Here is a 23,143-nt window from a genome sequence, read left to right on the forward strand (position 1 = left end):
ACTTGTGCAGGAGTGCGGACCTGGAAGATGGTACCCTGGTTTTTCCCCCACGATGGGGTGAGCTCCCGTTGCTCAGTCCCTGCTCCTGCCAACCTAGCAGTTCGAAAGCATGCCAGTGCAAGTAGATAAATAGGTACCACTGCAGCAGGAAGATAAATGGTGTTTCCAAGCATTCTGGTTTCCGTCAAGGTGTTCCATTGCGCCAGAAGCAGTTTAGTCATGCTGGCCACATGATCCGGAAAGCTGTCTGTGGACAAACACCAGCTCCCTCGGCCTGAAGGTGAGATGAGCGCCACAACCCTATGGTCACCTTTGACTGGACTTAACCATCCAGAGGGCCCTTTACCTTGCTCTGGTTTGGGGCCATGGCACATTGGAGGGTATGCTTTGGTCATTGGTGACAGTGACCTCAGACACGGGTGGAAGCAGGCCTGTGAGGCAACAGGCCTGTGAGGCAACAAACAATAAAGCTATGCTTGCAGCAGATCAGATGTGAATCAAAGCCTTCTTTGACTTCTCAGGTGTGAGCCCACGGAAGAATATGGAAATGGGGAACTTTTGATGGGCCCCTCCCTCTGGGTACAACACACACACACACCCAAGCCAATTTATTAGGATAACTTCTATCATAGCATAGCATAATAGAGCCAGTGATGCAAGCACAACTGACAATATACACAGGAAGAGGAGAACGGTATCCACCCCATTCATAGCCACAGAAACACTATCAGAGGACCGTTTTATTTATTGTAACAAACTGGCCCCACGGAGGCACACACTAATGAAACGATGTTTTTACAAAGTGGTCCAAAGGCTGAAAGTCTGGGGAAAGAATGGCAAAGGATACATGTGGAAAGCCACAAAAAAAGATCAGAATCCACCTACCGTCAAACATAAGGTCAGTAAAAAATCCTCATTAAAGATACCTCACTGCATTGGCCTGATTGAAATTTTTCAAACACTGTATTATTATAGTGGAGGTAAGGGCTGCGATTGCCCTGCCACAACCTCCTCCTCCTTTTCCCTTTCCCCCTCCTTTTTTTTTGAGAACCTTTGGTACAGAAGGCATATTTGAAACAGGGAAGAAATCTGAGAAATTGCTCCCAGGGCAGGGAAAGGCTGCTTAATCAACTGTTCCTCCAATCTATAGCAAAGAAACCCGCTCTCTGATGCCAAAGAGGTGTTAATGATAGAGATTATAAAAAGGAACTGTTGAAGTACATCTTCCAAGCATCCCCATAAAAGCCTGACTGGCAACAGATCAAGAAAACAGGTTGCAGCTACAGGGCCACATCTATATCAGCAAAAGATCTGGCAAGTTTAAAATATATAAACCAGAACTGAAGTCTGTAGTTCAGAATCACAATTATTCAGTCCTGCTGGAAACTCAGCAGTTGAGCCATTTGTTGCAGGATTTGAGTTTCTCCTGGTTATTTGTTTTTAGGCAATATCCAGTGTGGCCTGTCTTCCAACATACATCTTTTTTAAAAAAAGTGTTTATTGATTACTTACACACACACACACACACACACACACACACACACACACGTGGAGAGAGAGAGAGAGAGAGAGAGAGAGAGAGAGAAACATTGGGTGGTATCTAACACATCCCATCAGTGCAAGGAATTCTTCTTTCACAGTGGGACTTTATCCCCTCCCTCTTCTCCCCCAAGAGGCGGAGCTAGCTGCTCTGGCCCCCGGAGTGGTGCACATGCTGTCCACCGGGGCAGGGCAAGCATCCCAGGGGGGCGCCACCTATGGCAATTGGTGAGTGTCCTAGCGGGGCGAGGCGGCAATGTCACCCCCCTCAGGGATGACACCCGGGGCAGACCACACACCCCCACACATGCACTTGATTGCAACCCCACCCCCAGAAAACCTCTAAATGGTTTACAAAAATACTAAATACTAAAATTGTCACTAAAAAACAGTTAAAACATGTATCTAAAAACATTCAAAAGGTGACTGAAAACAGGAAATGTGCCTTCTTGATTTATATTTGTGTGCCACCATTTCCTTTTCTCATTGTTTATTATTTGCTTTGTATATGGTATTGCTACTGCACTTTTGGGTTGTTAATAACCTAATAAAGGTTAAAAAGAAAAAGATGATTAAAATCAAGAGTAGCTAAAAATAAATGAAACGCATATAGATTCTATATGTCTGCGTAGGCTTGGCTAAACTATTTTATAATCTATTTGGCTAAAGCATTTATAGTCTGTTTAGATATTTCTATTATCGGAAGTGCCCTGAGAATGAGGTGGAAGAATAGAAGCCTGCTTTGCAGAGGAAGAAATAATTTGAGACACTGAAGGGCAGATCTTGGCATAACACCAGGTTTTGCAATCACACAAATGGCACAATGGTGGGCTGAAGGATGCAGTGTGGACTGCAACTCTGCTTGCGCAGACTGCAACAAGGTGAGGGACATGGGAAACTGCCAGCCTAGACTTAACCGGCACCAGAGAGAAACAGCTCATCTGGTTCATATCTAGGCCCTGACAAGAGAAAGATATGATGCTTTGTACTGGTTCTTTCACAATAGAGGATAAGAAATAAAATGCCAAAGATGTCATAGTTTGACAATCCTGTTTTGCCCATAACAGTAGCAGTTTAGTTTTCCCATTATAATTACTTCTGTGGAAACATCTAAATTTCAACAATAGAAGGTAATTGAATAAAATGCCACCAGTCAAGATAAGGCTGAAGGAAGACACATTTGTATTTCGACAGAATTCACTTCGCTTTCAAAGACATTTGTATTTTGGTGGGCAAGATCAGAAAGATGGAGGCACCACCTAATCTTTTGCCGTAGTTTATGTAGGCAGAACACATCTCCATCTCTATAAATTGCATGCTGAAGTACAAAGATACGGCTCACGTGTAAGGTCACCCACAACATTTTTCTTGAGAGACCAAAGTACATCAATAATATTTCTCTTAAATCTTCTTCTTCTTCTTTAACAACTACAGTTCCTGTAATTCTAAAAGCCACACCGCGGTTACGGAAATTTAAGGCCACTACAAACACAATTTAAAGCCAATGAGCTCCAGGTTTAAAAGCTGAAGCCTCATTACCTTGAGCAAGGTAGGAATAGGGAACACGTATTAATATGACGGACAGAATGTGAACAGAATACAGCATCTACTGAAACTATCTAGTCTATGTAAAGTTATTATCCTAGCCAAAAAAAAAATTCCATAAGGGAAACACTGTACTTTAGGATACCACTTTGTCCAAACACAAAGCACAATTCAGTTCAACATTTTAAGTCCCATTAATTCTGATGGGACAGTTTTAGGGACATACTAAATTCCACAGGTAAAGCCAATGGGATTTAAAAGTGCTGAGCTTTGATGGATCATTTCCATATATACCTATCACTTTCCTACTGTAGGAGAATTTAGCAGTGCTCTGAATTGTTTTGCATCCTTTCCCTAGAACCGAAGTGCTGGCTTCATCCACCCAAGTCAGTTTGTGTTTTCCTAATAAGATGAAGACTGAAGCCTTTTTCTCGTTGTTTCTGCTTCCTGCAAAAATTCAGATCATTTCTTTCCTGGCAAATCGTCTCTGGACGCTGCTAGACTGTCACTATTTTCAGGTGTGATGCAATCTGACAAGTTCAGGCTACACATTTATAGCTGATTGGGAGGTCTTGCACCACAAGCCCAGTTCTCCCAAATATCAGACTTTTTGCAAGAAGGAAAGTGAAGGGAAAATGCACTGCAAAGTGTGGGATGTAACATCTTGCTTTGATGCAACATCACCTAAATTCTCCCTGAAAACAAATAAGAAAGAGTGCTCATTATGACAGAATAATAGAATCATAGAGTTGGAAGAGACCACAAGGGCCATCGAGTCCAACCCCCTGCCAAGCAGGAAACACCATCAGAGCACTCCTGACATATGGTTGTCAAGCCTCTGCTTAAAGACCTCCAAAGTAGGAGACTCCACCACACTCCTTGGCAGCAAATTCCACTGTCAAACAGCTCTTACTGTCAGGAAGTTCTTCCTAATGTTTAGGTGGAATCTTCTTTCTTGTAGTTTGGATCTATTGCTCCGTGTCCGCTTCTCTGGAGCAGCAGAAAACAACCTTTCTCCCTCCTCTATGTGACATCCTTTTATATATTTGAACATGGCTATCATATCACCCCTTAACCTCCTCTTCTCCAGGCCAAACATGCCCAGCTCCCTTAGCCGTTCCTCATAAGGCATCGTTTCCAGGCCTTTGACCATTTTGGTTGCCCTCCTCTGGACATGTTCCAGTTTGTCAGTGTCCTTCTTGAACTGTGGTGCCCAGAACTGGACACAGTACTCCAGGTGAGGTCTGACCAGAGAAGAATACAGTGGCACTATTACTTCCCTTGATCTAGATGCTATACTCCTATTGATGCAGCCCAGAATTGCATTGGCTTTTTTAGCTGCCGCGTCACACTGTTGGCTCATGTCAAGTTTGTGGTCAACCAAGACTCCTAGATCCTTTTCACATGTACTGCTCTCAAGCCAGGTGTCACCCATCTTATATTTGTGCCTCTCATTTTTTTTGCCCAAGTACAATACTTTACATTTCTCCCTGTTAAAGTTCATCTTGTTTGTTTTGGCCCAGTTCTCTAATCTGTCAAGGTCGTTTTGAAGTGTGATCCTGTCCTCTGGGGTGTTAGCCACCCCTCCCAGTTTGGTGTCATCTGCAAATTTGATCAGGATGCCCTTGAGTCCATCATCCAAGCCATTGATAAAGATGTTGAATAAGACCGGGCCCAAGACAGAACCCTGTGGCACCCCACTAGTCACTCTTCTCCAGGAGTGGTAGCATAGTCAAGACCACATTTTACTGAGTGGTAGCATAGTCAAGACCACATTTTACCAGCTTCTTTGTCAGCATCGCCCTTGAGCCAGTGCCACGAACTGGACTCATCCACTTCAGCTCCGACTGGGCTAGGCGAGCTGGCTAGCACTTCCAGAGACCACCTTCTGGACAGGAACAGGTCAAAGTGCTGTGGACTCACAGCTTAGAGTTGTGAGCACCGGATTCACTTCCAGAAGAAGACAGTCGTCACACAGCAGAGTATAGTAGAGTATAACAGAGCATAAACGACTTGGAGAGCAGCTCTGTAAAATATCTTCTTTATTCTATCTACAACTATAATACACAACTATATACAGAGCTAAATGAGGTCTAAACGAAAATGCTGAACTGCACTGAGTGTCTGCAGCTGCTCTTAGCAGCAACCTTATCTATACAGAGATCACACACAGTCTCTCTCTCTCTCTTTGATATGAGGCTGAAGCGGAATAAGTAGAGAGCAGAAAACCGCCCCCTCCTCTCTGGAGAATCAGCACAGCACATCAGCAGATTCTTGGATATGGGAGGGGTGAAATCTCCTCACATTAAATAGCCAATGTTGTCTATTCTCCCTTCAAAAAAGTCAGGATCAATGCTCAATAAACTGCTGTCATAATGTACTAGGTGGGCTGGAAAATTCCCAGCATTGATGTATGAAACAATAGTGCAAATGAAGAGCAGAGCTGCTCCGTTGCACAGTCCCCTGCTTACTGTCACCCCTTCTACAGAAATAACTCCCTTTGATTTAATAATGTTGGCATTTATATGCATAATAGATTATCTGTCTCCAAGCCAACTCAATCATGTTTAGCAAGGTATTGAAAGACTGCAGCATATGCTCACAGTTCGATGTTTTCCCCTTATCTCCCACCATCACTTTATTACAGGCCACAGGTGAAGTTTTCCCTATAATTCTATTTCCATACCAGAAAAGCTTAACCTGTTGAAATTCTGCATACCATATAGCTTTTAAAGTCACAAGAACCCTGCTCTCCCCCATGCCAACCCTAAACCAATGCCTAGGCTTTGATCCTGTATTCACTCACCTGAGAGCAAGTTAAATGCTAAACACAAAGAGACTTATTTCATAGCAGACATATTGTGTCTTAATAAGTGCCTTGGCTTTAGCTCCTGTCTCCATGCCTAAGCCATTTTGCAAAGTTGTCACATTTTGCATTTGCCATTTGGGAGGAAGGTGATTCTTTAACACCCACCTGTACTGTACTCACAGTGCAGTAGAATTTGCAGAAAATAACTCCAAATAATATGAAGATAACAAGGCCAGCAGCTTTTGCTAAACAGGCCGGCAACATCGAAACAGCACAAAAGCCCCAAACAAATGATGATGATAGTAATAAATATATGAGAAAATAAATTGCTAATTTGGTGAAGATTGTTCATTGTTGTATTGTATCCACATAATGTGACATTTCTTGTTTGATGATGCTTGAATTTTGTTTTCTTACATTCTTTTTCAAAGAAATCAAAAATCAAAAAAGAAATACTTGTTACTGTATTGTTTTAAAAGAACAGGAATCTGCCTTATGCAGAGTTGGACCACAGGTCCGTCTAGCTCCAAACACAGACTTACAGCAAGTTTTCAAGGTGTCTAAAACTCTTCAATCCAACAATGAAATAAAACACTGTGAGTGCTACTGGTTACTAAACCATAGCCTCGAAAATTCCACAGATGGAGTGATAGCTGGGCGCAAGGGACCAGGAAGGAAGTCACACATGAACCACTGGAAGTTCAGTCAATGGATGAGACACATTGCAGTGTCATTAGTAGCCGAAACAACAAGATACTAAAGTTGCCACTGGGGCAAAGAAGCAAGAGTCTTCAGGTGAAAGGGGCTCTGGTTTTGGGGGAGCTCCTGCAGACGGGAGGACGCTACCCCAGCCACCCTTAATGATGAGCCTCCAATGTTTCCATATGTAGCTAAAACACTTGGTCTGATGATATCTGCTTCTGGACTGGAGATCTGGCTGATGATGGTATCCTGTCATCCACACTTTGTAGCGAATGTGTTCTCAAGAGTCAGCCTGCATGGCCTGCTCAGAGATTGGTAAACATACAGTCACCCTAGAAACCATGAACTGTATAAACACCTCAGCTGTTAGTGGCAATGGAAGAGCTCCAAGCCAGGAATGTTGAAAAGGCTTCTCATTCCTTGCCAGAACAAAACAAAAAGGCGGCATTATCTTTTCCAAATCAGCCGCTAGCCCTTTGAGTGTCAAACGGACCATTTAGGGGTGTGGGGAAAACAGCTGGTTTTTACTGGGCAGGTGCATAGGAGGCCACTAAGTAAAACCTTATTTGGCTGTTATTTAGAATGTCCCCGTGCCAGTGGATGAAATTCATTTCCTTGTTTCAGACAAATCTAGCCTCACCCAGGTAGAGCAGCTGTGTTACATTTGACAAGGACAGAATCTTCAGAGAGAAAGAGGAGGGGAATTGTTGGATGGAGGCAGTGTTTATCCCCACCTCCATTCAATATTAAATCTCTCGGCAGGAGTGTGGGACAGATATAAGTGGGTCATACAGCATCGTGGAGAAAATAAATGTCATTTCAAATGTGGTGACTCTGTGCAAGAGCTGCACCTTGGTTTCAAATCAAAGGCGTCTTGCTGAAGCTCAGCAACACATAAACACATTTCAGTTTATCTCCACGTTGACTTAAAAATAATTAAAATCCCAAATGGAAAGGAGGTAGACTTTTTAGTTCCTCAAGACTTCGCAAATTGCTATGATGGGAAAGGCGGGGGAAAGCTTTCTGAAGTAAAGGTAGTGACCTATTTCACTTACGTGAAGCAACCGGAATTAAATTTATTTCAGCTTTAAAACACAGCAGCCATTTGAACAATTTAACACAGGCTCCCCACCCCACCCTGCTATTAACAGAGGCCATTAATAAGTAACATTTACAGGTTTGTGTCAGCTTTCACCATCTTTGCAATGTGCACCCCAGTGTAGATTTGAACTGTAGCAACCTCACAAAGAATATATGGGCCATGCCCTTTGTCTTGGCATATATCAGTAGAATACACTGAAATCATTACTTACGTGGATTTATGATAGCATGATCAGGGGCATTTATTTTCATAAATAAATTCCTTTTTATATCATCGATACATTCCTGCATGTAAAAGAAATATAAAAGAATGCAGACACCTTTCCCATGGGCCCTCCCCCCCCCAACTTTCCTGTGGGCCTGTCACAGACTGGAGGTAGAGGAAAGGTGGCAGGAACCAGCTGGGGAACCCGCACAGGAAGAAGGCTCAGAAGCTGGGGATTGGTGGTGGGACAATGATGAGTGATCGCAGGGAAAAGAGGGAGCGGACTGGGAGGAGGTAACAGGGTTCAGTGAGTGAGGGGAGCCTGTAGCAGAGAGAAGTCCAGAATCACAGGCAGAAGCTGAAGCAGGAGAGGAGGGAGGCCAAGAGGCAGAGATGAGTCCAGCTGGTGAAGAGTCACGGGTGTATCCCCCTCCTGCTGCAACAAACTCCCCTCCCCACTGGTATCCCAGGACCAGGAGAGGCATGAAGAGTGCAGAGAAGTTAGCTTCACACAGACACAGTCTCAGATTGCTTAGGGAAAACCCTGGCGAGGAGAGGACTTAGGCAGCTGTGGGGAGGCGGGGACCTTCAGTCTCACTCAGCAAGTGCTTCATGGAAGCAAGACCTGCCTGTGCAGATCATGTTTTTGCTAATGAAGAGTTAACTTCAACTTGCTTGGTGTGATTTACTCCTGGCTTGCTCCTGTCAATGCCCTTCCTTTCTTCCCTTTCTCTTTGGCTACTTCATGCTCCGTTCCTCTTCTTGTCTATGCCCAGGCCTTTTGTGAACTTTATTCCCTCTTATCAGCCACACTAATTGTAAATGTTCTGTTGCTAAAAACTCATCCCAAAGTGTCAAAATATATGGGAGTATTTCATGATATCATAATAGCTTAATCAATCCCCCCAATCCCCCCCCTCTCTCTCTCTCTGTGTGTGTGTGTGTGTGTGTGTGTGTGTGTGTGTGTGATAGCTGTCAAGTTTTCCCTTTTCTTGTGAGGAATCCTATTCGGAATAAGGGAATTTCCCTTAAAAAAAGGGAAACGTTGACAGCTATGGTGTGTGTGTGCCAACTGGTAACTTTATCCTCTATGTAAGAGTGCATGATAAACAAATGTACAGTGGTACCTCGGGTTAAGTACTTAATTCGTTCTGGAAGTCCGTTCTTAACCTGAAACTGTTCTTAACCTGAAGCACCACTTTAGCTAATGGGGCCTCCTGCTGCCGCCGCACCGCCAGAGCCCGATTTCTGTTCTTATCCTGAAGCAAAGTTCTTAACCTGAAGCACTATTTCTGGGTTAGCGGAGTGTGTAACCTGAAGCGTATGTAACCTGAAGTGTATGTAACCCAAGGTATCACTGTATTTGAAAGAAACTAGTGTGCCTGTTGCTGGATTGCAGGCACTATGTTTCAACTGACTTTGAAGGTAGATAGATAAAGAACTAGAGAGACCTATTGAATGTATGGCTGAGTGTAAACCATTCACTTTAATGTTTCCTAAAAAGTTTCACTCATTTTTGTCCAAGATTAGAACTGTGCGGCCCTGCAATCACACCTCTTTATCCCATAATTATCTAGTCAATGATTTAAATACTTACATCCTTTTTTATCTTGTATTGTCAACATAAATTGAAGTTCCTGCGGTGGCTTAAACACTAACATAACAAACAAAAACAGCAGCAATCAAAAAATAAAGACTACTCCAAGTTAAAAATGCTTTAAAAGTTCTTTAAAATCCTGAAATGTTCTTGCATGGTACCTAAATGATAGTACTGAGGGCACCTGAGGGCTGAGCTGGCGCAGAATGTCTTGGCTGGCGCAGAAATCAGCATCCATGGGCATAGCCAGAGGGGGCAGCTGCCCCCCTAAATCACTAAAAATCAATAAAAATACATAGCTAACTGAGGTTCTGCCCCCTAAGAAAAGGCCTGTCCCCCTCCCAACAAAAATCCTGGCTATGCCCATGTCTGCATGCCCCACAACATCTCTCCAAGCTGCCATGTGGCAGGGCTGTGGTGGTGGCCCCACCGCTCCATAAATCCACGCCAAGCTCATGGGGGGCAATTCAGGATTGCACCCTTATTCTCTTTAAAATCTGATGATAATAGAACAATGTATTATGTTATGGAAGGAAGTTGACAACTGATGGCATATAAGAACTGCCACATATGGTTTAATATTGTCTTCAATTTATTGAGAGTGGGAGTCCTGGGATTTGGAAAGGTGTACCATATTTTTTTCTTTCTGAGTCCCCCCCCCCCCCATCTGCAAACTTCTGACATTCTAACAAGGTTTCAAATTTGGATTTTATTTTCATTTTTTTAAAAAGATAAATGCTGGAAAAGAGAAAGGGCTTATAAATGGCAATCCTATATCCACACATACTGCAGTAAGGCTTAGAGCAAATCCTTATTTTCATGGAAAGAATTTTTCCCCACCCCATTCTGTATTCCTTCATTTCATTTAGTATATTTGAAAAAATGGGTGTGTGGCAAAAAATACCTTTATAATATTATTAGTATTTACATAGACATAGGGATTTAGGTGAGATAAGGCACCACCTAGTGGTGAGAGTTGCATTTGAAACAACTTAATAATATTTTAAGTTGGATTTGGCATTTCCAGATGCGAAGTTGCAAGGCAGAAAAGCCTAAGGTTACAAAAAAAATGTAAGAGGCCAGCAACTTCAGCAACGTTCTGCTGCTAGGGTTAGACGCTCACAAATTTTATCTAACATTTTTATTAAGGGTTTGCACACACAACCACAAGATTCATTTTGGATCCCACTTTGAAGCTGGTGACTGCAGAGCGCAATCCTGCAGCCAGGGAACAAACTGGCGAAGCAGCACTTGGCAGGATTGAACCCCGCTCATCAGATGACATCGTCCAATGATGTCAGTTGATGGCAGGTGTGGTTTGTGAAACATGATCTTGCAGGCCAAAGCTGGGATCTTTGGAGGAGTCCCTACCCCTGGCATAGACAACGCTGAGATCGATTGAGTAGATCTGACTCAATATAAGCCAGCTTCCTATCTTCCTATGAACCTGGGACTTTCCACATGTAAACATATGGTCTGTCACTGAACTGTTGCACCTCCATCTTTTGATCCTTCTCTGCAAAGCAGAAGTGCTCCACTTTAGAAATTTATTTCTAGAAATAACCAGTTGCAGAATGCCAGGAATGAAAACAAATTTGTTCCCACTTGAGTGACTGGGCTAATACATCCCTTGCACTTTCATCATAATGTAAACTAATGAGATCAAATGCCATTTTAATGAAAACATGGCATCTCTAGTTTATTGATTTATTTCTACTTAAATCACACTTGATAGCACAAACAGGAGAACTTGCTCCTCCAGCCAAAGCACTTTTATATTCAGGACAATAACTACAGTGGTACCTTGGGTTACAGACACTTCAGGTTACAGACTCCGCTAACCCAGAAATAGTACCTCGGGTTAAGAACTTTGCTTCAAGATGAGAACAGAAATTGTGTGGCGGCAGCCGAAGGCCCCATTAGCTAAAGTGGTACCTCAGGTTAAGAACAATTTCAGGTTAAGAATAGAACTCCAGAACGAATTAAGTTCTTAACCCGAAGTACCACTGTATTAATATCTCTCTTCATCCCCCTCCCTCAACCAGAAAGCCTTCAGAACCTTCCAACCAAGCGAGGCATTGTATTATTGATGAAGCAGCCTTCAAAAAGAGAATGTGGTCAGATGGAAGCCTTCTCAAATTCATGAAAATATGAGGTGATTGATATAAAAAGCATTCTTTGTCACCATATAACTCTAGCCATATAGTTTTGCTATGAGCCCTCATTTAAGAATGTAAGAGCTGACTCAGAGCAGGTCAAATTCTCTGTCCATCAACCTAAGTTTTTGGCTCCCATCTCCTGCTGTCTGATCCCTTTTAACTTAGATTACAAAGAATGGAACATGGGACTTTCTGTATTCAAAGTATATGTTCTAACAAACACATATTTTTGTAAAATTGTATTGGGCTGCTTTTTTTTCTATTCCAGGAGCAGAAATTCAGTTGCACAGCTGCCTAAAATGAATTCCTCCATTAATTTCAAAGGCAGAGCCAAGTCCTTTGCTTGCACAGATTGCTGCTGTCTATTGCATTTAATGGGGTCCTTTTTGTTCCCTATAATCATATGGATCATTGAATGCATGTAGTTTCAGTCAAAACTTTTTATTATGAAGGACACTGAATCCAGAGATAGCTCTAAAAATAACTTTACTGTTTTATAGGTTTTTTATGACAAACTGTAATTGGAATATTATAAATTGTTTCAAAAGATTCAGACAGAAATATAGATCTCCAAAATACATAACAATAGTTTGTAATTTAAATGATAACTTATAATTACATAAGTACTTAAGAGGCACTAAAAGTTATTTTAAATAGCCATAACCTTCAAATTGCTGATTTATTTTGAGAGGTGACACTAATACATGTAGCTCGGAAACCACTGAGAACACAACATCAAATTCTGGTGATTTCATGTGGCATAAGATATACGTCTCCTTTTTGCTCAGCATTTCCAGTACATTCAAAACTGCTGCACATACTAACTGATTTCCCAAAACCAGTATATTGTGCAGAGGTCAGAGAAAAGTCAACTCAATGAAATATTGTCATTGTACATTTTACATAAGCCAGTGTGGGCATGTTGTTGAAACGACCACAAAAATCTTTTCAACTTATATCTTCGATTAATTAAAATCTGCAGATAAAGTTTCAGTTTTCTGGTAATATTCACCGATAGCCAAAGAATTTCTTCTTTTATGGGAAAAAAGAGAGGGGGGGGAAGGAAATCCGTTAGTTAATTATGGGAGGGGGAAGATAAACACTAATTTGTCAGAACAGGTGCATTAAGTTTGATAATGTTTAAAAAATTTATAGAAGCAGTTTCTTCAAGGTCCTATGTGACTTATGAAGCCTAATTTTCTTTTCATAGCTCTGTGATAAAATTTTATCCACGTTATAAAAAGGGTCTTTACTAAAAATGACCGGAAATCTGAACTACCTGGCCATGCAATAAAAACACATTCCACTGTTGCAAAGTGTCAGGCAAGCCAGGTTTAGCTGGAAATTGATCGATAAGTCTTCCTTTTACACTTGAGTGCATTCACTTTTTCTTCATTGGATAATAGTTTTTTTAATGGGTTTTCCATTAATATTGGTCTTTACTGTTAGCAAGAAAAGGCAGACATTAAAAAGAGACAGGAACAGCAAAGAAAAAGTTTAGTGATCTTTAATGATATGGTGCAAAATACCAGGAAGTGTTATGATGTTCCCTTAAAAAAAAACAGGTGTCATGTTAAATGCTGTTGGCTGTTCCAGCAGAGCAAAAGGGATGTAAAACACAGTTGAGATAGACTGCTTGGGAGAGATTCTGCCTTTATTCTGGGAAAATCCATAGATGTAAGAGAGTCTATGGTCAACAACATTAAAAGAAAATATAGCTATTTCTTGTGGGGTTCCTACATCCATATTTCTCAAAGCAATTTGCTAACCAGCAAAAAGCTTAATTCTGGAACTCACTGTCCGCCTTTAATATTTCAGGTTCCTCCTTTTTGACATTGAACATTGTCCATAGCTACAAGAAATAAAACTTTACAAAAGGATAAAAGTGGATAGCTCTTTTTACACGCAAACTGTAAAATTGGAGCGACACTTAATTGTGGTCAGGTTACGTTCCAAGTATATGGCCTGGAACAGCTTGCAAGCTGAACTCCCCCAACCCGCAACTCCCCAGCACACATTCCACTGAATGGTTATATGAGGTGCTTACAGTTCCTTTGAGGCAGTGCTGTAAAAGCAGGAGTGAAGCTAGGACTTTATGGATGAGAATGTTATTGGTTTCACTGCTTAACTAAGGGAGATATTACCAGTTAGCGAAAGCTCAGTGCATTGTGAGTCAGAAATAGGTGGAGATTGTTCAACTACTATGGTATATTTTTTGGACTGATGGTCAGAGAACTCGGTGCGAATACATAGATTACCACCCACTTTACTACACTCAAGTAGGGTTGGTTCCTGAATTCTTGATAAAAATAGAATGCATGGGCAGAAGATGAGGATAGTGGAGGGAGAAAGTAGTTCTGTGGTGGGTCCATCTGGGTGCAGAACTGAACAGAGGGACCTGTCTAGGGGGCAACCATGCTATCCTGACCAGACTGGGAGTGTAGGCTTCTAGGCTCTGGAATTTATCATCATGGGACAGATCCCAGAGTCGACTGTAAAATGTGATCCTGAATAAAGACTAAGAGGAAAGGAGCTATTGTTTATCTACTGCAGTCCCTGGCATTCATTAAACAGAATTGTCTGCATAAGCTGTGGTCTGCCTGGCATGGATTAGTCTCTGGCTGTCACTCTCCAAAGGTCACTGAGGGGACAGAAAAATACATGATGCATCTGAAACCATTAACATTTGTTAACTAATCTGGATACCAACCTAATACATTTTAGCAACACTAAAATGCATTAGCAGCAAAGGTCCGCAGAGCTAAACCAAGGACTCAGCTACATTAGTCAAAAAACAATGCTTTGAATGCGTTATAAACTATAAAGATGGCACCGGAGAGCAAACAACTTATCTATGCAATTTTTACATGGAAAATTTTTCCTTTTAATTTAATTTCTGAATTATTTATAGCGTCCCCCCCCCCATATTTTTTTGCCCATATTTTAAAAAAAATGGTGGTGGGTGGTATTCCTAGTAGCATTGCTGCAATGCAAGTTCCATGCATTCTGTGAAAGACTGAACCCTTGTGTAATAACACACACACACACACCACTGGTCACGAACTAGCAGAATTAAGTGCATTATAGACCATGGTTTTAAACATGCTTGACTCTATGCCAGATTGTGCCAAGATATGTTAAATGTTTGTTACGACCCCACCCCAATGCAGCTCTCCTGGAAAATGTGTGGGGTTAGGCATGGTCACTTCTCTAAAGGAAGATACATTCTTAACTGGGGAGCAGCAACATCACTTCCTACCAATGCAATTCAAACTGGCTGCATTGGAAGTGACTACAGAAATGGCAAAATAAGGAATGATTTTAAAACTGGTGCTGTTTAGGAAATACAGAGGTCCAAACCTATGGGATAATACAAGTGATATTAATTGAATAGCAAGTTAAAACATTCTAAGAACATTTACTTGTGATTTAGCGACATTTATTGAAAGGGATGGAATGCCTCATGAGTCTGAGTTGGCACTGGCTAAAATAACTAGATTTTTTTTAACGTCAATGACTACTTACCTAGTCGTTGGAATGCTGATCAGTTCTGCATGTAAGAGCCAGAAGACTGCCATTTGTGTTGACCTGTATATATTTTTAAAAGTCACTATTAATATTGCTGCAGTTTTTTAAAAAAAGAAATTCACAGGAATCATGGTGTTGCCAAGACTTCAGTCATACTGTCTAAAACTATTCTGCTACATGTCCTGCAGTAATTTTTTATTTAAAATATTTCCTTCCCAGGGTCATTTTTGCACACTGAGCTTTTTCAAGGGAACATAAGACATTAAATTCTCCAGTGTGCTTGGCCTTACTTGCACTTCTTCTGCCCTGCATGTTTTGAATGCTTGAATGCATTCACAGCATGACTTAATACAGAGCTTCCACATACAGAGAGACAAAGTACAGCAACTTCTGATCCACCAAGCTAACCAGCTTCATATGGCAGATCTCCAGTAACTCAAGTGTCTTCCTGGTTTTGCAGTCTTCTGGGACAGGGGCAACCTTTTTAAAGTTGAGGCTTTTTTTAAAATTGAAAGCCATGTTCCATTGAGGAAAAGTAGTTTGGGACACATACTACCAGTGCTTGAAGCCAAAATCAAAAGTGGACAATCCCAGAGCTAACCCCAAGCCACCTTCCTTTTTTTTTTCTTCATTTTGTCTTTGATTCTCTCTCACTCTCACACACATCCATTTATTCCCCCAGAATAAACCCAGCCAGATGGGCAGGGTATTAATATATTATTATTATTATTATTATTATTATTATTATTATTATTATTATTATTATTATTCCCCCATCAACAGCCTATCCAGAGATTACCCAAAATAAATAGCCTCCTCTTCAGTGCAGCTACAGGGCCTGCAATCACCCTCCCTCTGCCATTAAAATAATCAAGAACATTTCTTGATTCCGCTTGCTGATGCTCTTCATTAATCTCTTACTGTCTGCAGCTTGCTGTACCTTGTAATATAGACTCAGAGACGTGAAAAAGGGAAGAGTGGCATAGTCTCTGGGGTTGCAGAGAATGGAAAGAAAGCAGCAGCAGGAGGAGGAGAGAGGGTGTTGGGTCCCCTCTCACATTCTTACATGCTCCAGCACGCTGAATGTAATGGAAGTGGCAATGGATGAGGTCTACTTTCTACCGTGCAGGGGTGTAGGGACTAGTACAGAGACACAGGAATGTGAAGGAGGCCAGCAGATCTGATACCAACTTGGTACATGTGACCTCAGCATGGTGAAGGTGATGGAAGAACAAGGCTCTCCAGACCAGGAATATGGAGCTCAATTGGCTATAGTTGCATGCACCTGTTTCCTTTTTGTCTGTTTAATCAGTAAATGTGTATATACCTTTTACACATGATGTAAATAATGTGATTATCCCTTGAGAACAGCATTTTTCTTTCACAAATAGCCAGTGTGTGATGTGAATGCTTGGAGAGCTTTAACCTTTTGCCCTCCAGTCCCAATCAAGATTGGGTTCTCCATAACGGCTATTTGCATGGGGTGGGGAACTCTCATGCAAATAGCAGCCACGGGACCCCTGATTGTGAGTGAGACCACATGAGGAGCCCTGGGTTGCAGTCTCCCTAACTCCATGCCACGGTTCCATTTTGTATAGGGCCCCTGCATTGCACTCAGGCAAACCATGTTATTAACGTCATCAGTTGTTTGGCCCACAATTGACAAAGTTGTTAACCAAGGTAAAGTTCTTTTTCAATGATGCTGAAGGAACAAAATAGATCCACAATTTTTAGTTGGAATTTTAAAACCAGACGTGAGGTGAGACTCTATTAGTTCAACACAATCAATTTCTAACAAGACAATGATAGCAGTGATGTAGACAAAGAAGGAAGGAAGGAAAGAAGGAAAACAGTCACAGAGTCAATTGTTTTTGCTTTGTTTTTAAAACAACGTGCAAGAAAACTCTCTATTAAGTCAACATTTTAATTACGGATTTTAAAAAACTGTTTAAGGAAAAACCTTCCTATGAGATGTGCAGACTGGCAAATTCTCCAGAGGACACTCTGTACATAGTATGGTCATTGGTCTGTCACTCCTGATTTTCATTTGCATCACCTTAATGTTTCCATAGCAGCAGAAATTACATTTCTCAGAGAAAGCTGCCAGGATCAGAGATGTTTGGTGGCACTTCAGCTTAATGATAAAAAGGAGTCCTGCTGATATTAAAGGGGTGTGTGGAATGAAATAATTGATTCAAATCAATAAGGTACAATGACCGGAAATTACTAACTTTATTAAAAATTGGGGAGGCTAGAAGACATTTGACATAATCAGGTATTTAGATAATTGAGTGGTATTCAATTCTTATCAAGCAGCCCTATGATCCATAGAATCTATTTTAGATAATATTTTTAAAAGATGCATTGGTAAGAGCAAGTACTAAATTTACTTGACAGAACTGACCTATTTAGTGACTAGGTTACATTTCAAGACGCAGGAGTGATTTTAGTCCCTGTGTGAATGGGAAAATACACTGTGTGAATAATTTAATTTAGGGGATCAACACAACAACAGAGCCATGAAAATGTTTTGAACTCCAAAATACTCTCTGAATTGGACAGATCTGTTAGGGATGGGTGATGGCACAAATCTGATATAGTGGTGATATAAATACCTCAATAGACATCTCACATGTGTTAAGATCATGTTTCACCTGAAAGTTTCCCAGGTTAGCAAGCTGTAAATATCAACACATATCAGAGCAGTCAAAAGATTGGCCACATGTATGGTTTCACCAACTCACCACTTTTTAAAAAAGAAATATGGCTGTGTGAATCAGTCATCATTCTTGTGTGTTACCATAGCACACATTTTTCCATGAACAGGATATTGCAAATAATCCATGCAAAATTCTAATAGCTGAATTGTCCCTTAGTCCCATATTTAATTTATGAAAATAATATATTATTCAGCTTATAGAAAAATAAAGTTAGACATATTTTACAATGAAGAGGGACTGGCTTGCTCAAGTTATTTTGCAGCTAGTCATCATTTTTATTTATTATTTTATTTAGTCAGTTTATATATGGCTTACTATACGTAAAGTATCCTAGTTTACAGGATGAAGTTTCTACACAATGAACACAGTTATGAGAGTAGATTGTAGACCTTTTTGGTAAGTGCTGTTTGTGAGGAATGATGTAAAGAAAGCTTTTTCCCCCCTTCCAATTATCCACATGGAACTAACTGTGAACTTCTTATGTGTAAAAAGTCTTTTTGCTAAAGGCAACAAATATTAACCAACAATGTCAGGGACAAAGAATTTTGTTCAAAGATTCTCTATTTGTATAATCACTTGTCTTTAAAAATTTACCTAGTAAGTCAGTGAAATAAACTCCCCCTCTAGTGGCTTTGACAGTCCTACAACAATTAACTTCAGACATTTGATTCTCCCTTGATTCTTTTTCTTTGAGTGAAGATACAGTTTCTGTCCAATTATTTTAAAATATTTAAAACTGCTCCAGAAATGGAGTTCCTAGCTATGATTTACTCCCAATGAGATCTCCTTCGCAACAGAAGTGACATAAGGGAAATCCTTAATCAGTTTCAGCTAAGAGCCTTCTGCGCCATCTGCTAATAACTACCGGTATGTTGCATTTACGGCTGTGGCGAGACCACACTCGGAAGACCGCATAGAATTCTGGTTGCCTCCGCCTCCAAAAGGGAACTGTGGAGCTGGAAAAGGTAGGGGGAAAGGGCAAGCAAAACGATCAAGCAACTCCCCTATGTGTGAAAGTCAAAACATTAGGAGCTTTTTTGCTTAGAGAAAAGACAAGTGAGGCATGACATGATAGAGGTGTGGAGAAAGTGGATAGAGAGATTTTCTCCATTTCTGGTGAAACTAGAACAAAGAGAAATCCAATTAAGCTGAAAGTGGGAAGATTCAGGACAGACTGAAGGAATGACTTTTTCAAACAGCGCATACTTAACCATGGAATTCACTCTAGCAGGAGGCAATGATGGCCACTGATTCAGTTGGCTTTAGAAAAGAATAAAATAAATTCATGGAGGATAAGGCTATCAATGACTACTAGTAATACAACATAATTTACAGTCAATTATATAGTATGCGGTACTATTATTTAAATTTTATGATACAACCTTCCCGGTAACTTTTTCTGATGGTAAGACAATAATGTTGGTAGATTCTGGACCGTGCTGTTTCCGAATTCTGGCATAAAGAGCTCTAACTTCCAATTCATGTTTCATGGCTGAAACAACAGTTTTAAAATTCAGGTTTGAAAATTATTTGTCTACCAATCTCTTACAACATGCAAATGTATAATTTAAGTTGTTACTGTCATACGTTTCAAGTCTTATATTCGTTTATGGACAAGTTATAAGAATAGTTGGATATGGAAATAGGGTTGGGTGATTCTAGTTTGGAATTAATCAATGGATGTAGATTATTTCTGGACTGGGACTGTTAGGAATGACATGAAGTCTAGGACGTGGATGTAGATACAAATGGAATCTCCTGGAAATGTCAATGTTCACCTTATCTGCATGGATTCCCCCCTCCCCTAATTTTGCCAGTTAGCCACTGAGCTACATTTGATATGTGCTAGTGATATACAAAGCCCTACAAAGCTTGGAATCGGGATACTAAAAATGTCTTTCCCCTCATATACCCAACTGATCAGTGCACTCTTTGAAAGGGGGCGTCCTGCAGATGCCATCTTCCACATGATGTTGGAATCAGATCTTTATTGAGTAGTGGCACCTATACTTCGCTACAAGGCACCTATTATCTTTTCAGTGCCTCTTGAAGACTTTCCTCTTCCAGCAAGTTTTCTAAATGGAGGTTTTAATCCTGGACATGATCTGTATTGGATTGAAATTATTTTCACATATGTAATCATTTTAACTGTTTTAACTATGTTTATATATGTAACTATATATATGCTTTCGTAGATTTTCACGGGTACAGGAATGCAGGTTTTGGTGTCTTCGGGTGTCTTCCCGTGTAAGAGTTGGGGTGTCTAGGCGCCTGCCAGACATCTGGAAATTAGCCCTCCCCACAAAAACCGACACCAGAACCAGAGGCACACAGAACGCCATCTCCAATCAACCACACCAGACCCAAACCCAGACCCTCTCCACAGATAAATTACAGACACCATCCAGTAGCCAAACCATAGTGGCACCTCCGGATGCTGCACCCCCCTGCAATCCCTACACAGATCTGGCTGGCACAGGGCACAAAACCACAGCTCGCCCCTATACACGAAGCCAAGCCAGAGCACAACTAAGTGCAGCACAGCCATCTTCTCAGAAAAACTATTCACAAGCTCAAGAGGTCAAGACACGAAAGCTTTAGCAACTAATCCACACCTAATGACCCTCCTAAGTGGTACTCAGAATATCACTCAAGTAATCACTCAAGATATCCCTCAAGTAATTAATGAACAAAAGAAGAAAAGGCACATTAACCTGGGAACTTCCTCTCTGCCCAGAACGTTGGAGGCTATACACCACACCCCCTCAACAGTATTTATAGGAACTCAAACACTGAGATCCTGCTCTGTTCTAGTAACAAGAAGCCGAAAGCACCAGCCTGAAGATGACGAGTGAGACCTCGTCGAAACGTCGCCTAGACACCCCAACTCTTACACGGGAAGACACCCGAAGACACCAAAACCTGCATTCCTGTACCCGTGAAAATCTACGAAAGCAAATATCTCACCTCTACGGGGAGGAAACCTTCCAGCTGACAAGAACCTACGAGAAACTAGAAATCCGAAGAGCCACCATCTTATGTGATCTCTTGTTCCTACGCAACTGCCGAGACAACAACTTAATTCCCACATGCTTCCAACTTAAATTCCACTCTAAAACCCCAGCTACCGAAAGGATCCTGAAACGAACTGAACTATCCCTAATCAGAAACGAACTACATAAGAAAAGATACCTACTAAACCAAACCAACAAAGATCTACTCACTCTTCACCTCAAACTCTGTAACAAAATCCACCCTGCACTCTGGGACAAATGCAAACAACTAGCCGTTTGGAGAGCTGAAACAGAGTCCTCACATAAGACAGACATACACACCAACAAACTCCACAAACTAGAGAAACGCCAGAAGCCCAGCCACCCTCCACAACAACCCATATATATATATATATATATGCAGGTTTTGGTGTCTTCGGGTGTCTTCCCGTGTAAGAGTTGGGGTGTCTAGGCGACGTTTCGACGAGGTCTCACTCGTCATCTTCAGGCTGGTGCTTTCGGCTTCTTGTTACTGGAACAGAGCAGGATCTCAGTGTTTGAGTTCCTATAAATACTGTTGGGGGGGTGTGGTGTATAGCCTCCAACGTTCTGGGCAGAGAGGAAGTTCCCAGGTTAGTGTGCCTTTTCTTCTTTTGTTCATTAATTACTTGAGGGATATCTTGAGTGATTTCTTGAGTGATATTCTGAGTACCACTTAGGAGGGTCATTAGGTGTGGATTAGTTGCTAAAGCTTTCGTGTCTTGACCTCTTGAGCTTGTGAAGAGTTTTTCTGAGAAGATGGCTGTACTGCAAATAGTTGTGCTCTGGCTTGGCTTCGTGTATAGGGGCGAGCTGTGGTTTTGTGCCCTGTGCCAGCCAGATCTGTGTAGGGATTGCAGGGGGGTGCAGCATCCGGAGGTGCCACTATGGTTTGGCTACTGGATGGTGTCTGTAATTTATCTGTGGAGAGGGTCTGGGTTTGGGTCTGGTGTGGTTGATTGGAGATGGCGTTCTGTGTGCCTCTGGTTCTGGTGTCGGTTTTTGTGGGGAGGGCTAATTTCCAGATGTCTGGCAGGCGGGACGTGTCGTCACGCTTGTTCATGTTGTGAGGGTGTTTCTCTATCTCGATGGCTTCCATGATTATTCTCTTGTGGTGATGTTCCATGTTAAAGAGCAATTTGGAATCTGCAAAATTAATTTCGTGTCCTGTTTCTTTCATGTGTTGGTAAAGAGAGGAAGTTTTTTCTTCTTTTTTGACGGCATTCTTGTGTTCTGCGATACGTGCATTTATTCGTCTGTTTGTTTGTCCAATGTACGTGGCTGGGCAGACTTTGCAGGGTATTTCATAGACCCCTTGGTTTTCTAACTGGATTTTATCTTTGGGGTTTCTGAGGATATTGGCTATTTTTTGGTTGGTGCAAAAGGCTGTTTTGATATTGTGTTTATGGAGGATTTTGCTAATTTTATCTGTAGTGCCCTTGATATAAGGAAGGAGGGCCATGCCATTGTTTTCTTCTGTGTCTTGGTTTTTGGGGGGTGTTTCTTTTTGGATTAGCTTCGTAACCCTGTTTTGCTGGTATCCGTTGGCGATTAACACATTTGAGAGATTCTGTAACTCAGTTGTCAAGTGGTCTTTGTCAGCCAGGCGTTTGGTTCTGGAGATGAGAGTCTTGGCTACGGAGTTTATTTGTGCAGGGTGGTGGTGTGATTGTGCATGTAAGTAGCGGTTGGTGTGTGTTTTTTTCCGGTAGATAGTGTGTCCTAGGGAGCCATCAGGTTTTTTGTAGATTAGGACGTCAAGGAAGGGAAGTTGGTTGTTGGCTTCTATTTCCATAGTGAATTGTATTTTGGGGTGTAGGCTGTTGAGATGCGTGAGGAAGCTATCTAGTTTTTCCTTCCCGTGTGGCCAAATTACAAAGGTGTCGTCAACATATCTGAGCCAAAGTTTGGGTTTGTGTTCTGACTTGTCTAAAGCATTGGTTTCAAAGTGTTCCATGTACAGATTTGCGATGACCGGAGAGAGGGGTGATCCCATAGGTGCTCCTTCTATCTGTTTGTATCTTTGTCCATTGTGGATGAAGTACGTGTTGGTTAGGCAGTGGTTGGTCAGGTCCAGGATGTATTCGGGGGGATTGTATTTGTTTTGAATGGCTGTCAAGGCTTCATTAATGGGCACTTGTGTGAAGAGAGATACAACATCGAAGCTCACAAGTAGGTCATCGGGATGTAGGTTTTGCTTCTTTAT

At 41.4% G+C, this 23,143-nt stretch overlaps 1 protein-coding gene across 7 annotated transcripts in view; it reads right to left on the bottom strand.

Moving 5' to 3' along the window:
- Positions 1–3,390: 3,390 nt before the first annotated feature.
- DCDC1 (doublecortin domain containing 1) overlaps positions 3,391–23,143 on the bottom strand; it is a 271,410-nt gene continuing 251,657 nt past the window's right edge. For 2 of the 7 annotated variants that reach the window (XM_081163133.1, XM_081163127.1), the window contains exons 38-40: positions 19,288–19,397; positions 15,183–15,245; positions 12,163–14,298 (exon numbers count right to left, since the gene is read on the bottom strand). In XM_081163133.1, coding sequence (XP_081019259.1) covers positions 15,183–15,245; positions 19,288–19,397 — 173 coding nt within the window. In that variant the 3' untranslated portion in view covers positions 12,163–14,298. Of the gene's footprint in view, positions 3,780–12,162; positions 14,299–14,607; positions 15,018–15,182; positions 15,246–19,287; positions 19,398–23,143 lie in introns of those variants that run through there. The other 5 variants (XM_081163132.1, XM_081163131.1, XM_081163129.1 and 2 more) reach the window with 5 other exon arrangements.

This window comes from Podarcis bocagei (assembly GCF_964188305.1).
Source record: "Podarcis bocagei genome assembly, chromosome: 1".
NCBI classification, from domain to species: domain Eukaryota; kingdom Metazoa; phylum Chordata; class Lepidosauria; order Squamata; family Lacertidae; genus Podarcis; species Podarcis bocagei.